The sequence below is a fragment of the Bubalus bubalis genome, chromosome 24 (assembly GCF_019923935.1).
Source record: "Bubalus bubalis isolate 160015118507 breed Murrah chromosome 24, NDDB_SH_1, whole genome shotgun sequence".
In the NCBI taxonomy this organism is placed as follows: Eukaryota; Metazoa; Chordata; class Mammalia; order Artiodactyla; family Bovidae; genus Bubalus; species Bubalus bubalis.
Window position 1 is genome coordinate 4,157,682 of NC_059180.1, and position 20,093 is coordinate 4,177,774.

Consider the following 20,093-nt stretch of genomic DNA (forward strand, 5'->3'; position numbering starts at 1 on the left):
GGCCTTGTGTGTAGGACTGCCCCTCCCATCCTAACCCAGTTTTTTTTACCCTCTCCCCCAGAGCGAGTATCAGCAGGGATCCTTTCTATGACATGTTGGCCACGAGGAAAAGGAGGATTGCTAATAAGAAATAGAGCTTTCCTGGTTTGAGCAGCAGGTAAAAGTAAACTGAAACCCCACAGCAGAGTGACTGGGGGCTCCCCGCGACACCCTGGACCACCCCGACGGCCTGCCCTGTCTCCTCCGGGACAGCAGCTCCTGCTGATCTCAAGAGGCCTCACATCACCCCTTCCCGCCGCCGCCCTCCCGGCTCCGAGGACATCCTTCTGAAAGTCCCGGCCTGCAGCTGCGCCTGGTGGTCCAGCCTTGAATATCCGCGGGGCAGACAAGGGGCCCCACGTGCTCTTTGGTGGCAGTGGCGGTGTTGGCCGTTCTGGAAGCCGCTGTTTTGTGTCATAACAGGAAAGGAAAAGCTACCACTTTTTTATTGAGTTTTTTTCTCAGATATATAGGATTATAGCTTTTATACGCCTTTTTATATTCTGAAATTATAATGAAAGATACTTTCTAACAGTAGTATTTTTAGAATGGCAGCTATAAATTTAACTTCTGGACACACGTATATACTGTGCACTGAGAACAAGTTACATATACACACATGCAGCAACTGGGGAGTTGGGTGCCGTGCTCAAGGGGAACCCGAGGGCGCCCCCTGGTGGAGGGAGACGCCATGTCCTTGAGGACACGCACTGGGCAGGGTAGGGCTCCAGGGGTCCAGTCTTGTGAGTCATCCAGCTCAGTCTTCGTGGCCCCACAGATAACTTTTCTAAAGACACAAATCATAAATTTTGGTTTGGGGTGTTTATCCTGTAACTGCTGAATCCCAGGACGGACAGTGTATGTATTGAACCACATGAAACTGCTCACATTTGACCCGTTTCTGATACCCACAAACAGCAGTGTCACGTGGTCCAACCAAACACATGGTTCAGGCCAGCTGTGACCCTTGTCTTCACTACTTAGGGCCTGTTGGCCAAACGAATACTTATAATGATCAGATATGTTAATGTAATGTGTAGACATATAAGGAACTAGAGATAATCTTCCGCCGTGTTTTGAGAGATTTGATCTATTACAGGAAGGGGAAGAGCAGGCTGGGGGATGAAGGTGTATAGCACTTAGGCTTTTCTGTAAATAGTTTAAAACCCCAAATATGCACTGGTGGTCAGACTGGAGAAGATCCCTGACCAGGAGGTTGTCAGGTGCCGCTGGCTGAAGGAGAGGTGCTCAAGCATGCGGTGAGGAGCTGGGCCCATCACGCCGCAGAGATGGCCCAAGGGTGCACAGGTGGGGCATTCAGGGCCGGGCCAGTGACATGCCTTTTAAGTTTTATTTCCACCACCAGGACCCCCCCCCACATTATATGTAGGACCCCCTTGCCCACATGGGCTGTTTGGGTGGAGGGTCCCTTTCCTGGGGGACCTCTTTCCCTGCCCCACTGCGAAGACACCCACCTTGTTCAGTCTGTACACCTGGAGGTCATCACCTCTCCTGTGCAAAGGCCAAGTTCAAGACAGACCACCTCAGCCTATGCATGGAGAGGTGAAACAGAAAACGTTTCCTGGGAGTTGCCTCGATGCTGAGACGGAATGGCTGTTGGCTCCCAGCCTCGTGCAGCTTCAAGTCACACTAGACTGCAAAGGGGGCCACGCCCAGGACCCCCTACCAGGCATCAAACTGACTTTTTTGGTTTATTCCCAAGTATTTAGGCTTTGCTACTGTACCGATACCTCAGATTCAAACCTCTAGTTCTGAGAAAGGCAAGTCAGCATTCTTGAAACGCCTGACTGGCATATATGCAACTCTGGCCCCAGTCTTCCATGAAAAGACGCTGCCCAGACCACCCGACCAAACACTGCTGACAACAACAGGCAGCGCCCTCCCCTCGGGCCAGCCACGCTCCTGGGCTGCCTGGGGTGCCGGCTCCATCAGTATTTTGCGTGGGACATCCGATCTCTCTCTCCTTTGTTTGATCCAGGTAGGACCCTGGGGATACAGGACTTTGTCTTTTGGGTTTGCATCAGGGTGGGGTTGAGAGAAGTGAGCAGGAAACTTCTGTAAGAAATTTTCTCTGACCACTTGTGAAGGAGCCTCACCGGACGGCTGTTTGCCCAGAATGATGCAGAAGGCCGTGGTGCTCAGGATCTGTCCCTTGCCCTAGGAGTGTTACGTGAAGTCATGGAATTCCAGGTTTTGTTGTGTCAGTATTAACCTGACAGGCTTAAGGTGTCCTCCCCCACTAAGCCCTCAGATGGCCTGGTCCAGAAGCCCCGCTGGGTCAGGGCTGTGCGGGGACAGGTCTGTGACTGGCGGGCCTGGTTGCCTGGATCTCAGTGTGATCCTGTTCGCCCCCCCTGCCACCCTCCCGTCTGCACTCAGTGCTTGAATTACTCGCCTTGTCCCAACTCTGGCCAAAGAGCTTCCCTCCAGTGACAGAGGGCTGGAGGCAGGGAAGGTGTGCTGGGTGGGGAGGCATGGCTTCCACAGCCCCACTCGCTCCCCATTGACATGTGGGGTTTAAGTGGACAGCCCTGGGCCCAGACAGGCAGGTGTCCTCAGGATCACAACATCCTTGAGCAGTTTAATGTGGTACCAAACGAAGTCCAAATAGGAGCTATTTATAGATGAAGCAGCATTTAATGCTGCATATAAAGCAATGCATATTTTTCAAGCTAAAATGCATATATCTACATAGATGTGCTTTGCTGAGAAGTTAGGTCTGTTGTAGACCAGAAACCACACATTGTGATTTCTCGTTTTATTTTTTCTTAGAAAACATTTCTATTTACGGTAAATAGTTAATATGTAAATAATGTACATATATGTTGACTTCTGGAGTGTTTGTTACAATGTATATACTCCTATAACGTGCATGAAGAAATATCCTTTATTGATAATTTTGTTGTAAAGTGAATGGTAAGCCTGGAGAGTGTATGGCTGTCAAATGACAAATACTGTGTTCATTAAATAAAAACACATTGTTAAAATAAGATTGCTTACAGCTGGGTTCTTTAAAACGGGGGGATTGTTGGGTGAAGCAGCCCACGCCGGACTCGCTCTCACCAGCGGGGCTGAGAGCCCATGGCTGGAGCTTTAGAAGTTTTAAGAAAGTAAATGCAGAGAAAGAAGTCTGTGCGAAGTGTCTGCAAGCAAATGCGGAAACAGCAGTAAAAAAATAAGACACAAAAGGTTTAATTTGCTGCCATTTATATACTATATAAATTTTACATGCTGTATATTTACAGTGGGGCAAGTGCTTTTTTAATCTTTAAAAAAACAAAGATCAAACTTTAGACATCTCTGAACAACACAAACTGTATAAACCATACAGATTATTCAGATACAAACTGTATTAAATACAGTTTTCCCCACTCCGTCTCCTGATGCAGGACCAGTGAATTATAAGTGTATCACAGTTTGATAGCATATCCATATTAAAAATAAAATCACAGTATGATTTTGTCTGTAACTAGAAACTTTAAGGGACCAAGCTGACAACTCAGACTCCAATATCATAGTCAAGACAAGAGACACTGTATAAAAATGTTATGTAATAAAAACATACTGTAGGCCTTACAAATAATGTTTGGATTATACATTCATAATGTAAATACTCATCATAACTGGTAAATTGATTGGAATAGTTCCACAAAGTTCAAAAACAGAACTTGTCTATAAAATACATCTTCAAATCTTGAATACAACTAAAATATGAAGCAAATTAGTTTCTAGTATCAGACATTACAGAAAACAGGCTGCTCTCAAAAGTCTAGTCGAGAGCTTGTGAATCTTTAAATACGTCTTTAAATTAAATATACACGCTGTCAGTTTGTACTTTTAATAATTCCATGGTTTCCCGGTTGGTCTTGCACCGGATGTCTAACTTGGAGGAGCATTGCATGGAATACGAGTGATCAACCTGAGTCTGTGATTAAGCAGCATTTGAGATGTTCTAGTCCAGGGCGTTATTTTCAATGTGATTTATATACACAGTATTTTACAATGGTCAGCAGTTGTAGAAAGTGTTCATCCGTTTGGAATAAGGGTAATTAAGAAAAGGTAAAAACTAAAAAAAAAAGTCCTCCATGGTAAAATCTGTACAGTATTTACTAAAGAAGCACCACGCAGATTTGAACAAAGTTATTTTCTCTATTTATAATTTAAGCTGGGTTGGGGATGGCTTCTGTTGAACACGGTGAATCTGAAAGACAAGAGGCAGCCGCGTCAGTGGTCCAGAGGCAGGAAGTGGAACCCAGGGCCTGGTGAGCCCAGGTGGGCTGTCTCTTTTCCATTCACGTCCCCCCGGCCCTCTGCAGGTGCCCCAGGTCTCTAGGAAAGCCCCCTGGCCTCCCTGCGGGCAGTAGCTGGGAGGCCAGCGGGGAGGGCGCCCCCTGCTGGGCACTCGGAGCCGCAGCCCTAGGAAGAAAGTCTGCGAATTCTTTAACGGGGCTCAGGGCTTTCCCCTTGAGGACTCGCTAAGTGTTCACTGACCGCACGGTGGTCCTCTGTAGACAGTTCACTCAAGCCTCACCTCGCTGAGAAGTCACACATTTGGACGAAAGTCCCTCCCCATCCCCCATGACCACTCCCCACCCCCACCCCCACCAGGGCCACTGAGCACCAGGCCTGGAGATGATGCTAGAGGCTTTGATTTGCTGTAAAAAAAGCACCCAAACCTCATTCAGATCAAGCCAAGCCCTTCCTGTCTGAAACAAGTGCAGGGTGGGGAGGAGCGGGGTGCCCAAAGCTCAAGGACAGGGGTCTTGGGAAGGGCCCCCTCCCTCAGGCCCTCAGGTAGGGCTGTGTGAAATGACTTCTCCATCTTTCAAATGACTTAAGCTTCTGACCTGCCCTCGTTTTCTACAGCGAGGAGAACGTGTCTAAGAGCCTGAACCTCACCCCCCTCAAGGGCTGACTCCCCACCTGCTCCCCTGCAGCCCCAAGCTCGCCCCTCAGCGGCTCCACAGACGGTCAGGACAAACATGCAGAGAGGAAAAGAGCTCACCATAACTAGTGAAGTTTTTGTTTTGAGGCCAAGTTTTCAATCACCTAGAAAGCAAAGGTTAGGAAACATTTTAATGATGTTTTTGCAAAAATTTTAGTGCCCGTGCTCTGTGCGTATCACATCATTAACTTAGAAGCAGTTCTCAAACAGTTTGTTGCCTGCAGTCAGTCCTACACGAGCTGTGCTTCCAAGGGTTTCAATGAAAACACGCTTCTACGTGGTGACTGAGGACCACGTCCCCGTGGGAACAGCCCAATCCGACCCCAGCAAACCAATCAGCATTTCAACGTTGGGTCAAAGATCTCCAGAGCCTGATGATGCCACAGAGCAGGAGTCTGGAGGAAAGGAGAGTGGTCAAGGCGCCAGCACAGGCAGGCAGGCAAAGAGGTCCGTCCTCTGAAAGCTGACAGGGTGCTGGGCCTGGGCCCTCGGGGGTGGCCCTTGCCGGGAGGTCAGGACAGTATGGGCGTCCGAGTGTCATCAGATGCCATCAGATCGAGGATGGGAAAGGGTCTCCCTGCCTGCAGCCCCTGGAGACCTGCCTGTGGGCCACCACAGGTCCACTACCGGGCTTCGCGTGCCACCTACTGTCCCATGAGCCAGCTCTGTGGGTGAGCCACGCCCATGGTGGGCTGGCGGCCTCTGGCTGTGGTCCTCACCACAGACCTGCAGCCTGAAGGGGAAGATTCAGGCAGACAGGCAGAATTCCCGAGGACCTGCCTGTACCACTTCACCCCATGCAGTCAGAAGGGACTCATCTCACCCAGCCCCTGCCCCAAACCACGGAAATGTTCGTGGAAACCAAGGTGGAAAGGCACATTGTTGCCATCTTAACAAACAGAGCAAAAGACACGTAGCTTCCCTTTCCTAACGGCCCCACGAGTCTTCTCATTTGCTCCAAGCACCCCCGGCAGCCACCCCACCTCTCATGATCTCTGCTTCTCCCAAACGCCAGTGCGCTGTGTGGCCATCTGTCCCTCCTCCACTAACCATCACGTGACTGTGGGCCATGGGAGGGCGTCCTCCCCGAACCAGCATGACTCCTCCCTGGGTCCAGGACACGGTAGAGAACCCATGGCCTCTGGGGCTCCCGGACGGCAGGCAGGGTCACAAGGGGGCACCTCGGGGGTTGGGGTGGGTGGGGGGTCAGCATGGAAGGCCCAGGCCGGGCTCCGCCAGCTCCTCAGGGCCACGGACGGGGGCTGGGCTACAGCGCAGCTTTACTGACACATCAATTTCACAAAATTTTCATGTGAAATGAAACAGTCGTCTTTGGATTCTTCCAACCATTTAAAGGAGAAGGCAATGGCACCCCACTCCAGTACTCTTGCCTGGAAAATCCCATGGGCAGAGTAGCCTGGTGGGCTGCACTCCATGGGGTCGCGAAATGTCAGACACGACTGAGAACTTCACTTTCACTTTTCACTTCCATGCATTAGAGAAGGAGATGGCAACCCACCCCAGTGTTCTTGCCTGGAGAATCCCAGGGACGGGGGAGCCTGGTGGGCGGCCGTCTATGGGGTCGCACAGAGTTGGACCCGACTGAAGTGACTTAACAGCAGCAGCAACCATTTAAAAACGTCCAATCCTTCCCAACCGGCAGGCCACGTGAAGGCGGCGCCCCGCCCTCGGCCCGGACCCCTGCAAGGCTCAGCACTCCTAGGGTCGAAGGTCAGGGGAACAGCTGAGAAAGCCAGAAGGGGTGCGTCCCGAGCGGTCAGAGCAGGAGAGGCTAGGAAGTTACAAGTGGGCCAAGCCCTGCAGGGCAGACAAGAATCCCAGCGCCCGGCAGCCTGCGGTCACCCGGGAACCCCACCGGGAGCCGGCGCCCAAGACCCGGGCCCGAGGCGTGCTGCCTGCGCACCGGTCACCAGACTTCCAGGGTCTCCTCACAACGGGCAGAGGTTCAGGACCCGGGAGAGAAAGGAGGTACCACAATACTTCTGTCGAACATGGCGTATGAACAGTTCTGTCCCCAGACGCCCAGAGCCACACACTGCGCAGGCTCCTGGCTCTACCTCGCTCAGCTTTCCCACCAGCCTCGAGGCGCCGCGCGGAGGCCTCGCGAGAGCCGGGTGAGGACGTGAGGCGGGGCTCAGCGAGACTGACAGCTGCTCCGCCCTGTGAGGCTCCTCCCCCGAGAGACCGCCTCCTCCCCAAGAGAAGGGCGCCTACGGCCCCCACTCCCAGCGCGCCCCTCACCGCGGCCGCTCTCCCAGCGCGCCCCCTTACCCTGGCCGCACTCGGACAGACGACACCTGACCTCCCGGCTCTCCATCCTGAAGTGTTTGGTTTTCTCACAGAAGGGTGCCGCGCCCTCCAGCGGCAGGCCGTCTGCTAGGGGGAAGGCGCCCTCGGCTCTCCGGAAATGGTCCACAGTCTCACAGCTGGCTGCCTTGGGCAAGCGCGGTTCTGAATCTCGCCCAAAGTCCTCTGATTTCCTCGAGTGTCTCTTCTTTTTCTTCTTCTTCTTCTTGTGTCTGTGGAGGTCAGCGTCAGAGTGCGCTACGGAAAGGTCTGAATCCTGCTGATGCCTGTCGAAGACAAAGCCAGGACTAGGACCACCAGGAAAGCAAACCGCCCCAAGGAGAACTGGTCCTCTCTGACTCACACCCCCTTCTGTGGACCCTCACTACGCACACACAAGTGAAACTCTTTCCTAATTAAACATGCGGTTTTCACTGTAATAATTTAAGTCCAGGGTCATAAACTCACCAGTTTCAACCTGTCCCCACCGCAGCCTTCAACTTTGGGGAGAAGAGCTCTGGCCAAAACACCAGAGGAAGGAAGGACTCCACCAACTTATCCTGCAACTAGTTAGTGGCTGAAGGAAAAAGTATCTTTGCTGGGTGTGTCAGGCACACAGAAGGAAGGAGGTTTGATTTCCTTTTCCTTCAAGTAACCACTCTTCACCTGTGGCTTCTGGTAACCTCTTCCCAGGCTTTCGATCTTAAGAGACACCAGTGTATAGTAACTGTGCTCAGTCCTGTCGTCACGGAGAAGTCATTTTCCAGAAAACTGCTGACCAATTTAGCTTTTAAAAAATACAAGAACAAACTTCCCAATGAGATTTCAAACTGAGAAATGGAGAAATGGAAACTCAGTTTGAAATCTCACTGGACAGTTTGTTGGAAATTATCAACAGACATAGAACTATAACTACATCTGTGAATAAATAGGTTAACAGTCAGTCCTAAAGAAAATCAACCCTGAATATTCTGTGGAAAGACTGATACTAAAGCTGTAGCTCCAATACTCTGGCCACCTGATGTGAGGAGCAGACTCATTGGAAAAGACCCTGATGCTGGGAAAGACTGAGGAGGGCAGGAGGAGGAGGAGACGACAGAGGATGAGATGGCTGAATGGCATCACAGACTCAATGGACATGGGCTTGAGCAAACTCTGGGAGATGGTGAAGGACAGGGAAGCCTGGCGTGCTGCAGTCCATGGGGTCGCAAAGAGTCGGACACAACTGAGCAACTAACCACCACCACCACTGTGAAGTCGGAGAATCCCAAGCTTTACCTCCCGAATGCTGCACGTGTACTCAGTTACAAAGCACCAACTGAACGCAGCAACATTTTGAAAGACCAAGTTTTTAGGCGTTTTATAAAACCACGTAATAAGATACAGCTTAAAACAGAGCTAAGGTTTAGGAATCGATAAAAACAGGGCAATCCCAAACCCACCGAGATGAAAGCTACGCACGACACAGCCCTCCCCCATCCCCAGGCTGGGTGTGGAGGGCGCGCCCCCCACGCACAGCCGCCCCTCACCTGGAGTCTCGGTCCCGGTGTTTGTCTTTGGATTTCTTCTTCTTCTTCGACTTTTTGTGCTTCTTCACTTTGGGCTCCTCTACAGGGTCCTTCTGTAAGCTTCTCCAGGCTTTCTTTTCTACGTGCCTCTCATTCTCGAGGCTATCGTATCTCCGTTTCCGTGACTTAATGTTGTCGTGTTCATGAAACCGAGCGGCCAGGTCGCAGCTGCCATCTTCAGCCCCGAAGCTGAGCCTGTCGTGGGTGTACTTGGCGGCGGGGTGTGGAGGGGGCGCGTGGGCCATGCCCGCCCGGGGGCTGCTGAAGCGGTGCCGGTCCCTCTCTTTGGCCACCAGCTCGTAGCCCTTGCGGCCTCTGTAGTGGTCCTTGTAAGGCCGGCCACCATAGGGCCCGGCCCGCTCGTACTCGCGCTCGGCGTGGAAGGGCCGCCAGTCCCGGGGCTCCCGGCTGGGATACAGGGGGGACCTGTCGTGATGGTACCGGCAGCGCTCCCAGCGCAGCCTGTCCGGGTAGTACTTCTCCCGGGTCCAGGCGTGCTCGCCCTCGGGGTGGTGGTAGCGGCCCCACTCCTGGTCCGGGGCGCCTCTGCTCCGGGAGTGGTGGTGGCCTGACCTGGCCAGGGAGCTGGGGCAGGGGGGCTGCGGGGCCAGGGTGCAGGGCTCCGGCCGGGGCCGCTCAGGCCGCGGCCGCTCGTGCTCCCGGTGGGGCCGCTTCCGCCGATGCTGCACCTCGGTCCTGTTCCGGCTCTCCCGTGCATGCTCGCCACTGGACGAGCGGTCCCTTCGGCTGCGGTAATGTCCTCGGTCGACCTTTCTGAGGCTGCTGACCTTCTCCTGGACCAGACATGACTCCGAGGCCTTCTGCCCGGCCTTACTGTCTTCCCCTCTCTCAATGCTGCTGCGCTCTGGGGGCCCCTCAGGACGGTTTTCTGTGATCGTGTCTAGCTGCGGAGAGGGCGCCTCATCTGTGGACACCCCCGTGCTCTTAGCAGGACCCTCCGCATCCGAGCCTCTGTCCCGACCGCTGTGACCCAAGGGCTCGGGCTCACGGTCGCCCTCGGAAGGCACAGAGGGACCCGGGCTCAGCCTCCCTGCGGCTTCCGCGGCCACCGGGTCCTGGGGCCGCTCTGGTAACGTCCCTCCCACGTCCGGAGACGGTTTGCTCTGATCGTCTGTTAAACTCCCAGGGTCACAGGGTGCCAAAAGCTGATCGTCCCCGAGGGCGTCCTTGTCGGGGTTACAAAAGGTGCTGACACTCGGCACAGCCTCCTCGGGTTCTGCCGAAACACGTTCAGAGACTTCTTCTTTGGTAGGTTTGATGCTGGGGTCCGAGGGCGGCGAAGCCTTCTTGAATTTGCTGCTGAGATTCGAGACAGACTCCAGGTTGTCCTGGGCGTCGCTGGGAGGGGAGCAGCTGGCCTCCAGCTCCGCCTCCGGATGCTCCAGAGGCCTCTCCTCCGAGCCAGGTGTCCTGCAGCCCCGCAGAGACAGAGAAGGACAGGGGTCATTTACTCATTTGCTCTCTGGGTTTTTGTCAATGGGCTACAGGGACAGATAAACACTTCATTCATTTACTGAATATTTTATGGCTTTACTGTATCTGGCTGAAACCTAAAACTGGGCTTATCATTTTTGGAAACTTCACGTTTTCTCACTGTACATAAATGTAAAAATTTCTATCAAGCCTACTTCATTTTTCAGTAATAACTCTGCAATTCTAAGTGCCTCTGGTTTTCAGATATTTTTCTAATTCTTCTCAGTAACTAAGTCCAGACCATCAAAAAAGTCAAATAATGACAGGGCGCTTACTTTTTCTCTGGATCCCTTTTCTCCGAATTTTCCTGGAGCCTCAGAGGCAGAGTAGTTACCTCCCAACAGAGCCAAGAGCTCCCTGAATTACCAACAAACTGTGAGGAATCACTGCTGCAGTTAACGAATTCTGCCATGCTTTTGACGGACTCCTCAAGTTAAGGAAAGCTGCCAGAAAACAAGAAAAACCCTAAAGCGGGCCCCCTTTTTGGTCTGGGAGAGAGAAGACACGCGAGGTCACTACAGAGGCTCAAAGTCGCACGTGCAGCTGGAGTGCGCATGGCTGGGGCGCACGTGGCTGGGGTGTGACCGTCACAGGTCATCTGCCATGCTGCTCGCGCACGTTCCATCTTGAAGACAAGCTGAACCAGATGAGGGGGGAGACGAGGACAGCCGTGGTGCCAGGGACTGAGTGCTCAGGCTGCCCCCTCTTTAGGCTCGACTGGGAACATTCCTGACTGGGATCCTTGCTAAGGGCATGTCCCCCGCAAGGGCCCTTCTGACATGGGGTGCATGGGGGTTGTCCCTGTGATTGGGGAGACCACAGCACTAGTAGGGAGGGGCTGAGGCAGGCAGTTCTGCAGAACAAGCCAGGCGCCCATGGCCTGAGGTCCACGTGGAGAAAACCTCAGCTCTGTTACTGGCCGCTTCACAGACACCCCCAGGTGTCCAGCTAAAGACAGTCACACCTTGGCCGAGAGCTGTCCTCCAGGAGGCCATCACGGCACTGACATGAGGTGACGTGACCTGACCTCTGTGAGGTGCCAGCTCCCAGGCTGTCCATCTGGTGATCGCGGCCGCTGCCTCACGGCCCTGCCTTGACTCCCATCATGTTATTTACGCTGAGGTCAAGACACTGACGTGTGTTTTTTAGGCATGGAGCCACACCACACTGACCCTTAATTTAATCTCAGAGCTCTAGAGAGAGCATAACAAAGCCTTTGCTCCTGGACAGAGCAAGACTCCCTGCCCAGCCCTTCTGCACACCCTCGGGTGCCTGTTGGGGGTGCTGAGTGGGACATGCTGGCTGGTCAGACATGTACCGACAACGCCCCAGCACGGGGGAGGCTCTGCGGGAGAGGAGGTGCGCGCTGGACTAACAGGCCCCGATAACTGTTTACTTGACTTTCCCGCCAGGAAAATCAACGAGTTCTACAGATGATTATTCAAGAAGGCTCATCCCAGGCCTTCTGTGAGCGGATGCACCCTGGTCCCGCATCCTGCTGCCCTGGGACAGCCGTCTTACCTAGTCTCCTCTGCTGAGCCTTTGGCTTTGCTGCTGAGTTTGAAGGTCTCTAAGATTTTGTCTTCTGGAAGAGGTGGCAAAGGAGCAGGCATCAACTAGGATAAAAAAAAAAAAGACGTTTTTCAGCGGTGAGTGCCACGCCTGTGCCTCCTGAAACCCAGCCATGTGACCCGCTGGACATGAGGGCAGAAGGGAAGCCCACCTGCCCGCCACCCCACAGCCGCTCACCTTCCCAGGGAGGCCGTTTGCCTTGGGAAAGGGGTGTTCTGAGTGCAGCGCGGGCTGGCCTGGGCAAGGGGCCCTGTCCAAGGGAAGGCCGTTTTCCGTCAGGTCGCTGTCCGGACCAGTAGCACCATTTAGAGCCACGGGCTCTCGGAGCTCGTGCGGGGAGGCGTCGCCGTCTTCGGCGTCCGGAGTAGGGGAGCACGCGCTCTCGGTCAGCCCGCGGCCGTTCTCCTGGCCGAGGCCCTTGGCCTCCTCGTCAGACTCCTCGGAGGACTCGGCGCCGTAGGGGACCAGCACGCCAGCGCTCAACCTGGGCCTGCCGTTCATCACGGGCCTGGAGCAGGCCTCCCTCGGGGCCATCTGCTTTGGGACCTTACTAGAGGCGGGCGGCGTGGGGGCACTCGAGGTAGACTGTATTGCAGAAGAAGTGGTAATGGTAGAAGAGGGGGCGGGCTTGTTGGGGTGCTCCAAAGAATTGCTGTGAAGGTTAGACTGAGACTGACCTTGGCGCACAGGTAACTTGTTGTGAATACTGATCGTGATTTTCTGTTTCTTGGGGTGTTCTGGAATAACTGAGGGCCTGTTAACTGACCAGTTCTGAACAGACGGGGAGGCGCTCACAGGACCAGTCCTGCTGACGCTGGAGTTCCCACTGGGGCCTGACATGGGGCTGCTCGGCGTCTCCTTCAGTGGTCCCGTCCCGTTCAGGTGAGGGGGGTTCTGGGGACAAGCAGACCACAGTCAGGAGAGAGCTCCAGAAACCACCAGACTCAAGACTTCAGGCGGCGGGCCTTTCCCACTCCGGCCCTCTTTTCTCGCTCTACGAGGAATGAGCAACACCGCCCTCTCACGCGGGCCTGTCCGCCCCGGACCTTTCACAGGCCTCAGTTTTCTGGGAATTAATTTCTGGTAAACAGGGACAACGGCTTTTGTCAGAGAACAACTCCCAGACCAAACTCTTCCTGCTCTGGCAGAAAGCAGCAGGTCCTCTTGGGCATGGCGTCACACAGGTTCTCCTTCGTGGTTTTGGGAGCCCCAGGAATGTGGCGACAGTCACGTGGACGGACACGCTCGCTTAGCCATCCCTGCCTCTTTGACTTCCCACCCTTACTTGAGTAGTTATTTCGCTCCATATCCCAGCTTTTGCTGCTAAAACCCAGAAATTGCACACTGGTGGTCATGGGTGAATTCTGCCTCATAGAGGAACTTTGTTTGGCCTTCAAAATGTTTTAAGTATCTGAATTAGTTGTCAACTTACCACTGGATAATGCCTCAGCTGATAAAGCGTCTGCTTACAGTGTGGGAGACCTGGGTTCAATCCCTGGGTTGGGAAGAGCCTATGGAGAAGGGAAAGGCTACCCACTCCAGCACTGTGGCCTGGAGAATTCCATGGACTGTATAGCCCATGGGATCTCAAAGAGTCGGACACGACTGAGTGACTCACTTTCACACTGGAAGTCTTAGCCGCTCATTTGTACCCGACTCTTTGAGACCCCATGGACTACAGCCCACCAGGCTCCTTTGTCCATGAGATTTTCCAGGCAAGGATACTGGAGTGGGTTGCCATTTCCTTCTCCAGGGGACCTTCCCAACCCAGGGATCGAACCCAGGTCTCCTGTACTGCAGGCAGATTCTGTACCAACTGAGCTACAAGGGAAGGCTTCATAGTTAAGCAAAAACATCTCCTGACAAATCAGCAGCAGCAGCCCCTCCACACAGGGCAGGTGCTCTGCAGTTGGCCTGTCCAACATCACTCAGGCCGAGCCCAGCACAGGACCTGCTGCCTGGCCAGCTCCCTACAGCACTGAGGCTGTGGCTCCCTGTCAAACTGAAAGGCTGTTATGACACCATGGCACAGGTGGCAGGATTATTCCATGGTGTGTACAAGCTATGCCAACATGTCTGTGGTCTCAACATTTACGTCAAGCAAAAGCCAGGCCTCCACTGAAGACACCGATATCACAGGAACCAGAGAGCATACCCTCCGCTCACTCTGAGCAGCCCTCAGGGGTGTGGTAGGGCCCAGCCAGACAGCAGGCAGAAAACGTCACACCCCTGAAACGGCTAAACGGAGGCAACGCAAGTGTTCTTTCTGTACAAGCATCTCTCTCCTGGAGGCCAGCATGAATCGAGAACCCCTCAATATTTACTCCATGAAGTGAACGGAGTCCAGGGTGGGAGATCAAGTCCCCAGTGTTTAGACAGACTCACACCCCTACTTCCTTCTGGATCACATTGTTCGTCCTCAGAGATTTCCCCTATGTTTGAAGTATTTTCTAATAAACGGCCTGAATCCACTTTTGTGGATACGAAACTCAGCTGTGGATGAGGTCAGGGCCACCAATGCAGCACTGAGTAGAGTAGAGGGCTGGACCCTCTGCTCGGGAGGTTACCTTCACCATGTGCGAGGGGAGCTGTGGGCCAATGAATCCCGAGGCTGCCTGTTTGCTGTTGACAACCCGCTGACTGATGACCGGGCGGGGCGAGGACTGGCCGGGGCTGTGGGCGGAATGAGTAAGTTCACCTCCGTTTTTCACATCGTGGGACCTGGGGACAGAGAGTGACAGTGCTCAGGGTAACATGGGACACCCCCCAAAGAGCTCACGCACACCCCACCCTCGGCAACAGGAGACGCGACCTGGGGAAGTGCACAGAGTCCCAGCCCGGCCCAGGCTGGCACTGGGAGCTCAGGTCAGCAGACAAAGGGCCACTGTGGATTCTGATCTGATATCTGTGTATTCTAGCTGAAAGGTTTTTTTTTTTGGGGGGGGGTAATTTTTTTAAAGCTATTTTTCTTTTGTTTTCCATTTTTCTAATTCTAAATACATATCACTTAGATCTGTGCTATCCTGAAAAGTTAGAAAGAAACAAAGACACTCTGCCTCCCGCACCCCTTCAAGGAACCTGCTATCCAGATTTTGTGGATTTTCCTCCAGGCTTTAGCCTGGACCGATCTCCTCAACATCAGCGTGTAAAATTTCCAGCTGCTTTTCCTCCATATATAGAACACTTTCTCATACCATTTTAAAAAACATCATAAAAACCACTTTTTAACAGTTGCATTGTACTTCGTCACATGCACACGCTACCATTTATGTGATCTGCTATTGTTGGCAATTTCAGGATGTTCTGAATTTCCAGTTACTACCAATGGATATACCTTGGAGCACTCAACGGACTGCCCCAAGGCCCCACATCTCCAGAAGAATGATCGAATCAGTAACACGCAGCAGCAGGCGGGGGCAGGCCTGGGCCTGGCTGGGGGCGTGGCTGGCTGCTGGTGCCCGGGGCTGAGAGATGACCACACTGGGTACTCAGGAGTCCCCTTACAGGGCCTCTGCTCACTGCCTCCCCGGCCTGCCATCCCACCCGATTTGCTGCCAGCAGCAGAAGCCCTCTGTGGCTTCTCCTGTCCCTTCTTCTGTGTATTTCTTTAACCTGCCAAAGAGCTGGGAGCTACAGTAAACTAATGGCCCACTCTCAAATACACCTTCCTTACTCTCCCCACCATCAAGATGCTGTTTAACCAAACAATGGAATTTAAGCATGCTGATGAAGTGAAGCATTCTTTCTGACTTAACAGAAGAGGTGGAAGTGCACTTTCCTGACAATACCTGATATAAAAGAGGACGTAAGCTTGCTGGCTGAGTACCGATCTGATATCACTGGTAGACACGATGGAGTCGTTCATTTGGTACCAGAGGCCGTTGCTAGCCTGTAAGACAGCCAACAAAAGAGATATCAGATTCGATCAGGTACATGGGGAACCCCAATCCAGAGACCTGTAAGAAAAAGGGGCTACCACAGGTCGACTGGAAAAACCCCCCTTCCCTCCCAAGAATGCCAGTGGTATCTTACAGCGTACTGTAAATAGAGTAATTAACAAAATCCACACAACTTACTTTTATGTAGCAGAAGTAATGGCCAGCATGGCAATTAAAACCAGTGTGTACCAGGACTGCATACAAAACATAAATGATCGGCTCTCCGTTTGGTTGAGACATGTACGGTCGAATATCAAGATACTCAGGGTATTTCACATCCTACACAAGTATGAAGAGAGAAAAAAGGAACATTATCTCTGCAGGTGCAGATCATCCCATCCATACACGCAGGGCAGGGCGGGAGGCTCACGGCGCATGGCGCCTTGTGGTACTCCAGCAGGGACCCAACACCCGTAGCCTCATTTCGGAAGACAGACCTAACCCGGAGACGCCTGACTCTACGTGTATTTAGTGCAATCCCCCTGTATTCATTTTCTTTACGCAAGTAAGGATCCAGACTATGTGAGTTCTCCAAACCCATCAAAGTGGACAGTTAACAATCACAAGTCTGGACTTGAAGTCATCGCTTATTTTTAACAATTCAGGAGCAGGTTATTTCTTCCGTGTGTTACTGGATTTCTGACCACTTTCAGTTTCAGAAAGTGGGAAGAAAATGGGAAAGGTCAGTATACTACCAATCAGAAAACAAACGAATAAACAAGCAAACAAGCTCTGATCAAAGAATGGCAAGGTCTGGCTGGGAAATCTTTGGACTTGAAATGCCATAAGCGTTCCCTGAACCCACTCAGCACCTTCACCGACTATGATGCCCAAACGCGGATAATAAGCACCAGTTGTGACCTTCAGAAAGTCTAGTCAGCTAAGGGATACAGACGAAAACACAGTGTTTACGAAAACACTCTGTAAACACACACAGCAAACTTTGAGCTCAGTTCTTTGACATTTTATTCCACTAACAAGTGCTGGAAGAACTCAGAAAATCAGGTAATAAAACTTCCATGTAGCTGCTGGACAGTTAATCCTTGAAAGGTTCAGCATAAATAGTTGTTAATAATATTATCTACCCACCTTAGCAATTTTTCCACCAGTAAAATTTGCAAAACGTTTCAGAGAAAGCGTAAGAACATTAGAAGATCTATGTATAGTGAATCTCTTTGAAGCTGGAACCATCTTTTTACACCTTGGGGAAAAAAAAACAGATGTTTAAGAAGATTCATGTGGGTTGGTTGTTTTTTGTTTTTTCGTCTTACCCTGGTTATTTCTCTGCAACAGTCTAAATTAAGTTTCCAAAAGAAGGGTACTGGATGAGAAATACCACCCTTTTCATCCAACAGTGAAAATATTAAAATTTGAAATTTGGGAGATGGCTTAATTAGCATGAGTGAAAGCCACAGGGCAGTTCTGAAATGTCAGGCCACTGACATCTTAAAAATTAGATTTATAGAAGTTTCTCTCAATTCAAAACAAACTGAAAAACCGACTGGTAGAAGAACTCTGTGAAAACAAAGCCCAGATACAGAAGCAAAGAAAAGCCTAGAAACGTCCATGAGGTTTAAAACAAAGGAAACATCCCTCTAGTCTTAGGAGGAAAGGGGGCCTTCTCCCCGAAACAGTGAACCCAGGTACCGCATTTTACTGCCCTGTGAAGATACTGTATTTTTCACAAGCTGAAGGTTTGCGGCACCCCTGCGTGGAGCAAGTCTACTGGGCCATCCTTCTAAAAGCATTTGCTTACTTCAGGTCTCTGTGCCACATTTTGGTAATTCCTGCAATATTTCAAGCTTTCTCATTATTACTGTATCTGTTATGATGATCTCTGATCAGTGACCTTTGATGTTACTCTTCTAGTTATTTTGGCATTTTTAAACAAGTATTTTTAAATTAAGGTTTGTACACTGTTTCTTAGACGCAATGCTATTGCACACTTAAAAACTACGGTGTAAGGTAGATGTAACTTTTCTATAAACTGGGAAACAAAAAAATTCATGCAACTCGCTTTATTGCAAGATTTGCTTTATTGTGCTGGTCTGGAACCAAACCCATGGCTATCCCTGAGGTCTGGCCCTACTCAGTAACAACGCTTACCCATATTACCTGACTTAAAGGGAACATCTACTTAAACCATAAGAAACAGGGCTTTCTTAAAAGAGGCCCTCTTGACTTCATAGGGAAACAACAGAATGACTCAAACTTGAGGATTCTGGCAGGTACTGCCCCAAATCCTGGGAAACAACCATGAAAAAGAGAGATCCTTGACTGCTCTGGGAGAAAGCGATACTCCACCCGCCCCAACCCTTCACACCGGGGTCCCTGGAGATGCTGTGACACACACGTGCCACCCCAGGCACCTTCACACGCGGGGGCACTAACGTGTGGATGGTCTTACCCCTCCCCTCCACCCAGCTCCCCAGGACTGAGGCCCCGCCTCTCCCGGGTCTAAGGAGTGTTAACACTGAGACTCGGGTGCCCTGGCCCTCGGGAAACAGAGGCAGGGTCCTCCCAGGTGGTCCTGGAAGCTCACAGGAACCTTGCTGGTCAGGCAGACACGCCAAGCCCTGTCACCCCAAGCCTGCCCTCCCCGCCCGCTAGCACCGCCATCGTACTTGCTGCACTTGTATGAGTTTTCTCCGTCGAGCTGTTCTGGCTTTACAAACTGCTCCAAGGCCTTGTTGACACTCTGAGCAGCCTGGGGACAGAAGAGCACCAAGAGCACATGACCACTCACTGCCGCTTGTCAGCAGCAGAAGAGAGGCCTCCAAAGGATAAAGCCAAGCGCAAATTTTATGTAAAGAGAGACTTTTTTCATTATAGTGTTCAATTTTACACATGTGCACACCAAGCTATTGCCCTCCCCACCCCCAATTAAAAAAAAAAAAAAACCAGGGGATTCCCTGGTGGTCCAGTGATTAGGACTCCGTGCTTTCACTGCCAAGGGCCCGGGTTCAATCCCTGGTCAGGGAACTAAGATCCTGCAAGCTGTACAGTGTGGCCAAAACAAAAAAACAGAGGTTGCCCACTGCAGCATTATTTACAGCAGCATAAAACAGGGACAGAATCAAAGTGTCTACCAGGAAGGAAGCAGGCATGTAAACTGGCTGACGCACGCACGCAGCAGGCCCAGCAAAACGGAGTGAAAACAGCCAGTGGCCCAGCAGACTGAAGGTGTAACTCCGTCAGCGCAAACAGTAAACAGATGCTCTGAGCAGTTTATATCAAACTGTTAGCAGTGTTCATTCTGGGGGACAGGCCCACACATGTCTCTGCAGCGTTTCTCATTTTTATCATTAGCATGTATCACACTTGAGATCAGAAAAACAAAAGCTTCAGACAATAAAAAATGGGAGAGTTCAGAAAACGCAAGAAGCAAAAGACAGTTTCTAAAGAATAACCACCAACTAAATTTGGCTGATACAGGCATCATAATCTGGTTTTATTAAGATTAAAGGTCAAAGGGTTAATAAACATTAACCCTTTAATGTTAATAAAGGTCAAACATTTAATAAAATTATTCAATGTTTTAAGTTTTTTATGATGCCTAATACAAAGTTTAAATAAGCTCCTCTAATGAAGTCTTAGCATACTAAAGTTTTCAATTCATATTCTCTAACAAGTGTAGTCTAAATTGTAAGAGAACTATAAATAAATAAACTATAAATAAATTATGACTAATTTTTGTTTAACTTGACTACCACAACTACCAAACTTACCTTTATCTCCAAAGTTATATCAAGATAGGGATCAAAAGTATCTGAAACACCTTTGCAATTTAAACATTTGACTGAAATAAAAATAAAACACAAAGGATAAGCAAAGTATAATCAGCATGGCAATATCAACTACTGAAATGACAGAACACACACACACATTTACAAAACAAAAACCATAAGGTACTTTTCTCGTCTATCAGACTGGGCAAAACATGTTCCTACGACACAGTGGGAGTCACTGATTTGGTCCACGCACACTGCTGGCTGGAGTGTAAACTGGTATAACCTCTTGGAAGAGCAATATGGCAAAATCAGAATTGGCAATCACACATCCTTTGATACAGAAATTCTAACTAATTATCGTACATACGTACACTTCTACGTGGACGTAAAGCTATGTGTAGACAAGGGTGCTCGATAAAGCACTAGTGGCAACAACAACAACAACAATCAGAAACCACCTAGAGACTCCCTGGCGAAT

The 20,093-nt window shown here is 51.1% G+C and overlaps 2 protein-coding genes across 7 annotated transcripts in view; one reads left to right on the forward strand and one right to left on the reverse strand.

The window, feature by feature from the left end:
• Window positions 1–3,050, forward strand: part of CYTH3 (cytohesin 3) — a 67,388-nt gene extending 64,338 nt beyond the window's left edge. For all 4 annotated transcript variants that reach the window (XM_025274530.3, XM_045164308.1, XM_044936228.2 and 1 more), the window contains exon 13: window positions 62–3,050. In XM_025274530.3, coding sequence (XP_025130315.1) covers window positions 62–134 — 73 coding nt within the window. In that variant the 3' untranslated portion in view covers window positions 135–3,050. The remainder of the gene's footprint in view (window positions 1–61) is intronic.
• Window positions 3,051–3,250: 200 nt separating this feature from the next.
• Window positions 3,251–20,093, reverse strand: part of USP42 (ubiquitin specific peptidase 42) — a 40,382-nt gene continuing 23,539 nt past the window's right edge. For all 3 annotated transcript variants that reach the window (XM_025274502.3, XM_044936216.2, XM_025274504.3), the window contains exons 7-18: window positions 19,613–19,683; window positions 18,509–18,591; window positions 16,974–17,085; window positions 16,023–16,163; window positions 15,735–15,835; window positions 14,514–14,667; window positions 12,124–12,840; window positions 11,896–11,990; window positions 8,842–10,311; window positions 7,298–7,599; window positions 5,066–5,109; window positions 3,251–4,261 (exon numbers count right to left, since the gene is read on the reverse strand). In XM_025274502.3, the coding sequence (XP_025130287.2) occupies window positions 5,102–5,109; window positions 7,298–7,599; window positions 8,842–10,311; window positions 11,896–11,990; window positions 12,124–12,840; window positions 14,514–14,667; window positions 15,735–15,835; window positions 16,023–16,163; window positions 16,974–17,085; window positions 18,509–18,591; window positions 19,613–19,683 (3,254 nt within the window). In that variant the 3' untranslated portion in view covers window positions 3,251–4,261; window positions 5,066–5,101. The remainder of the gene's footprint in view (window positions 4,262–5,065; window positions 5,110–7,297; window positions 7,600–8,841; window positions 10,312–11,895; window positions 11,991–12,123; window positions 12,841–14,513; window positions 14,668–15,734; window positions 15,836–16,022; window positions 16,164–16,973; window positions 17,086–18,508; window positions 18,592–19,612; window positions 19,684–20,093) is intronic.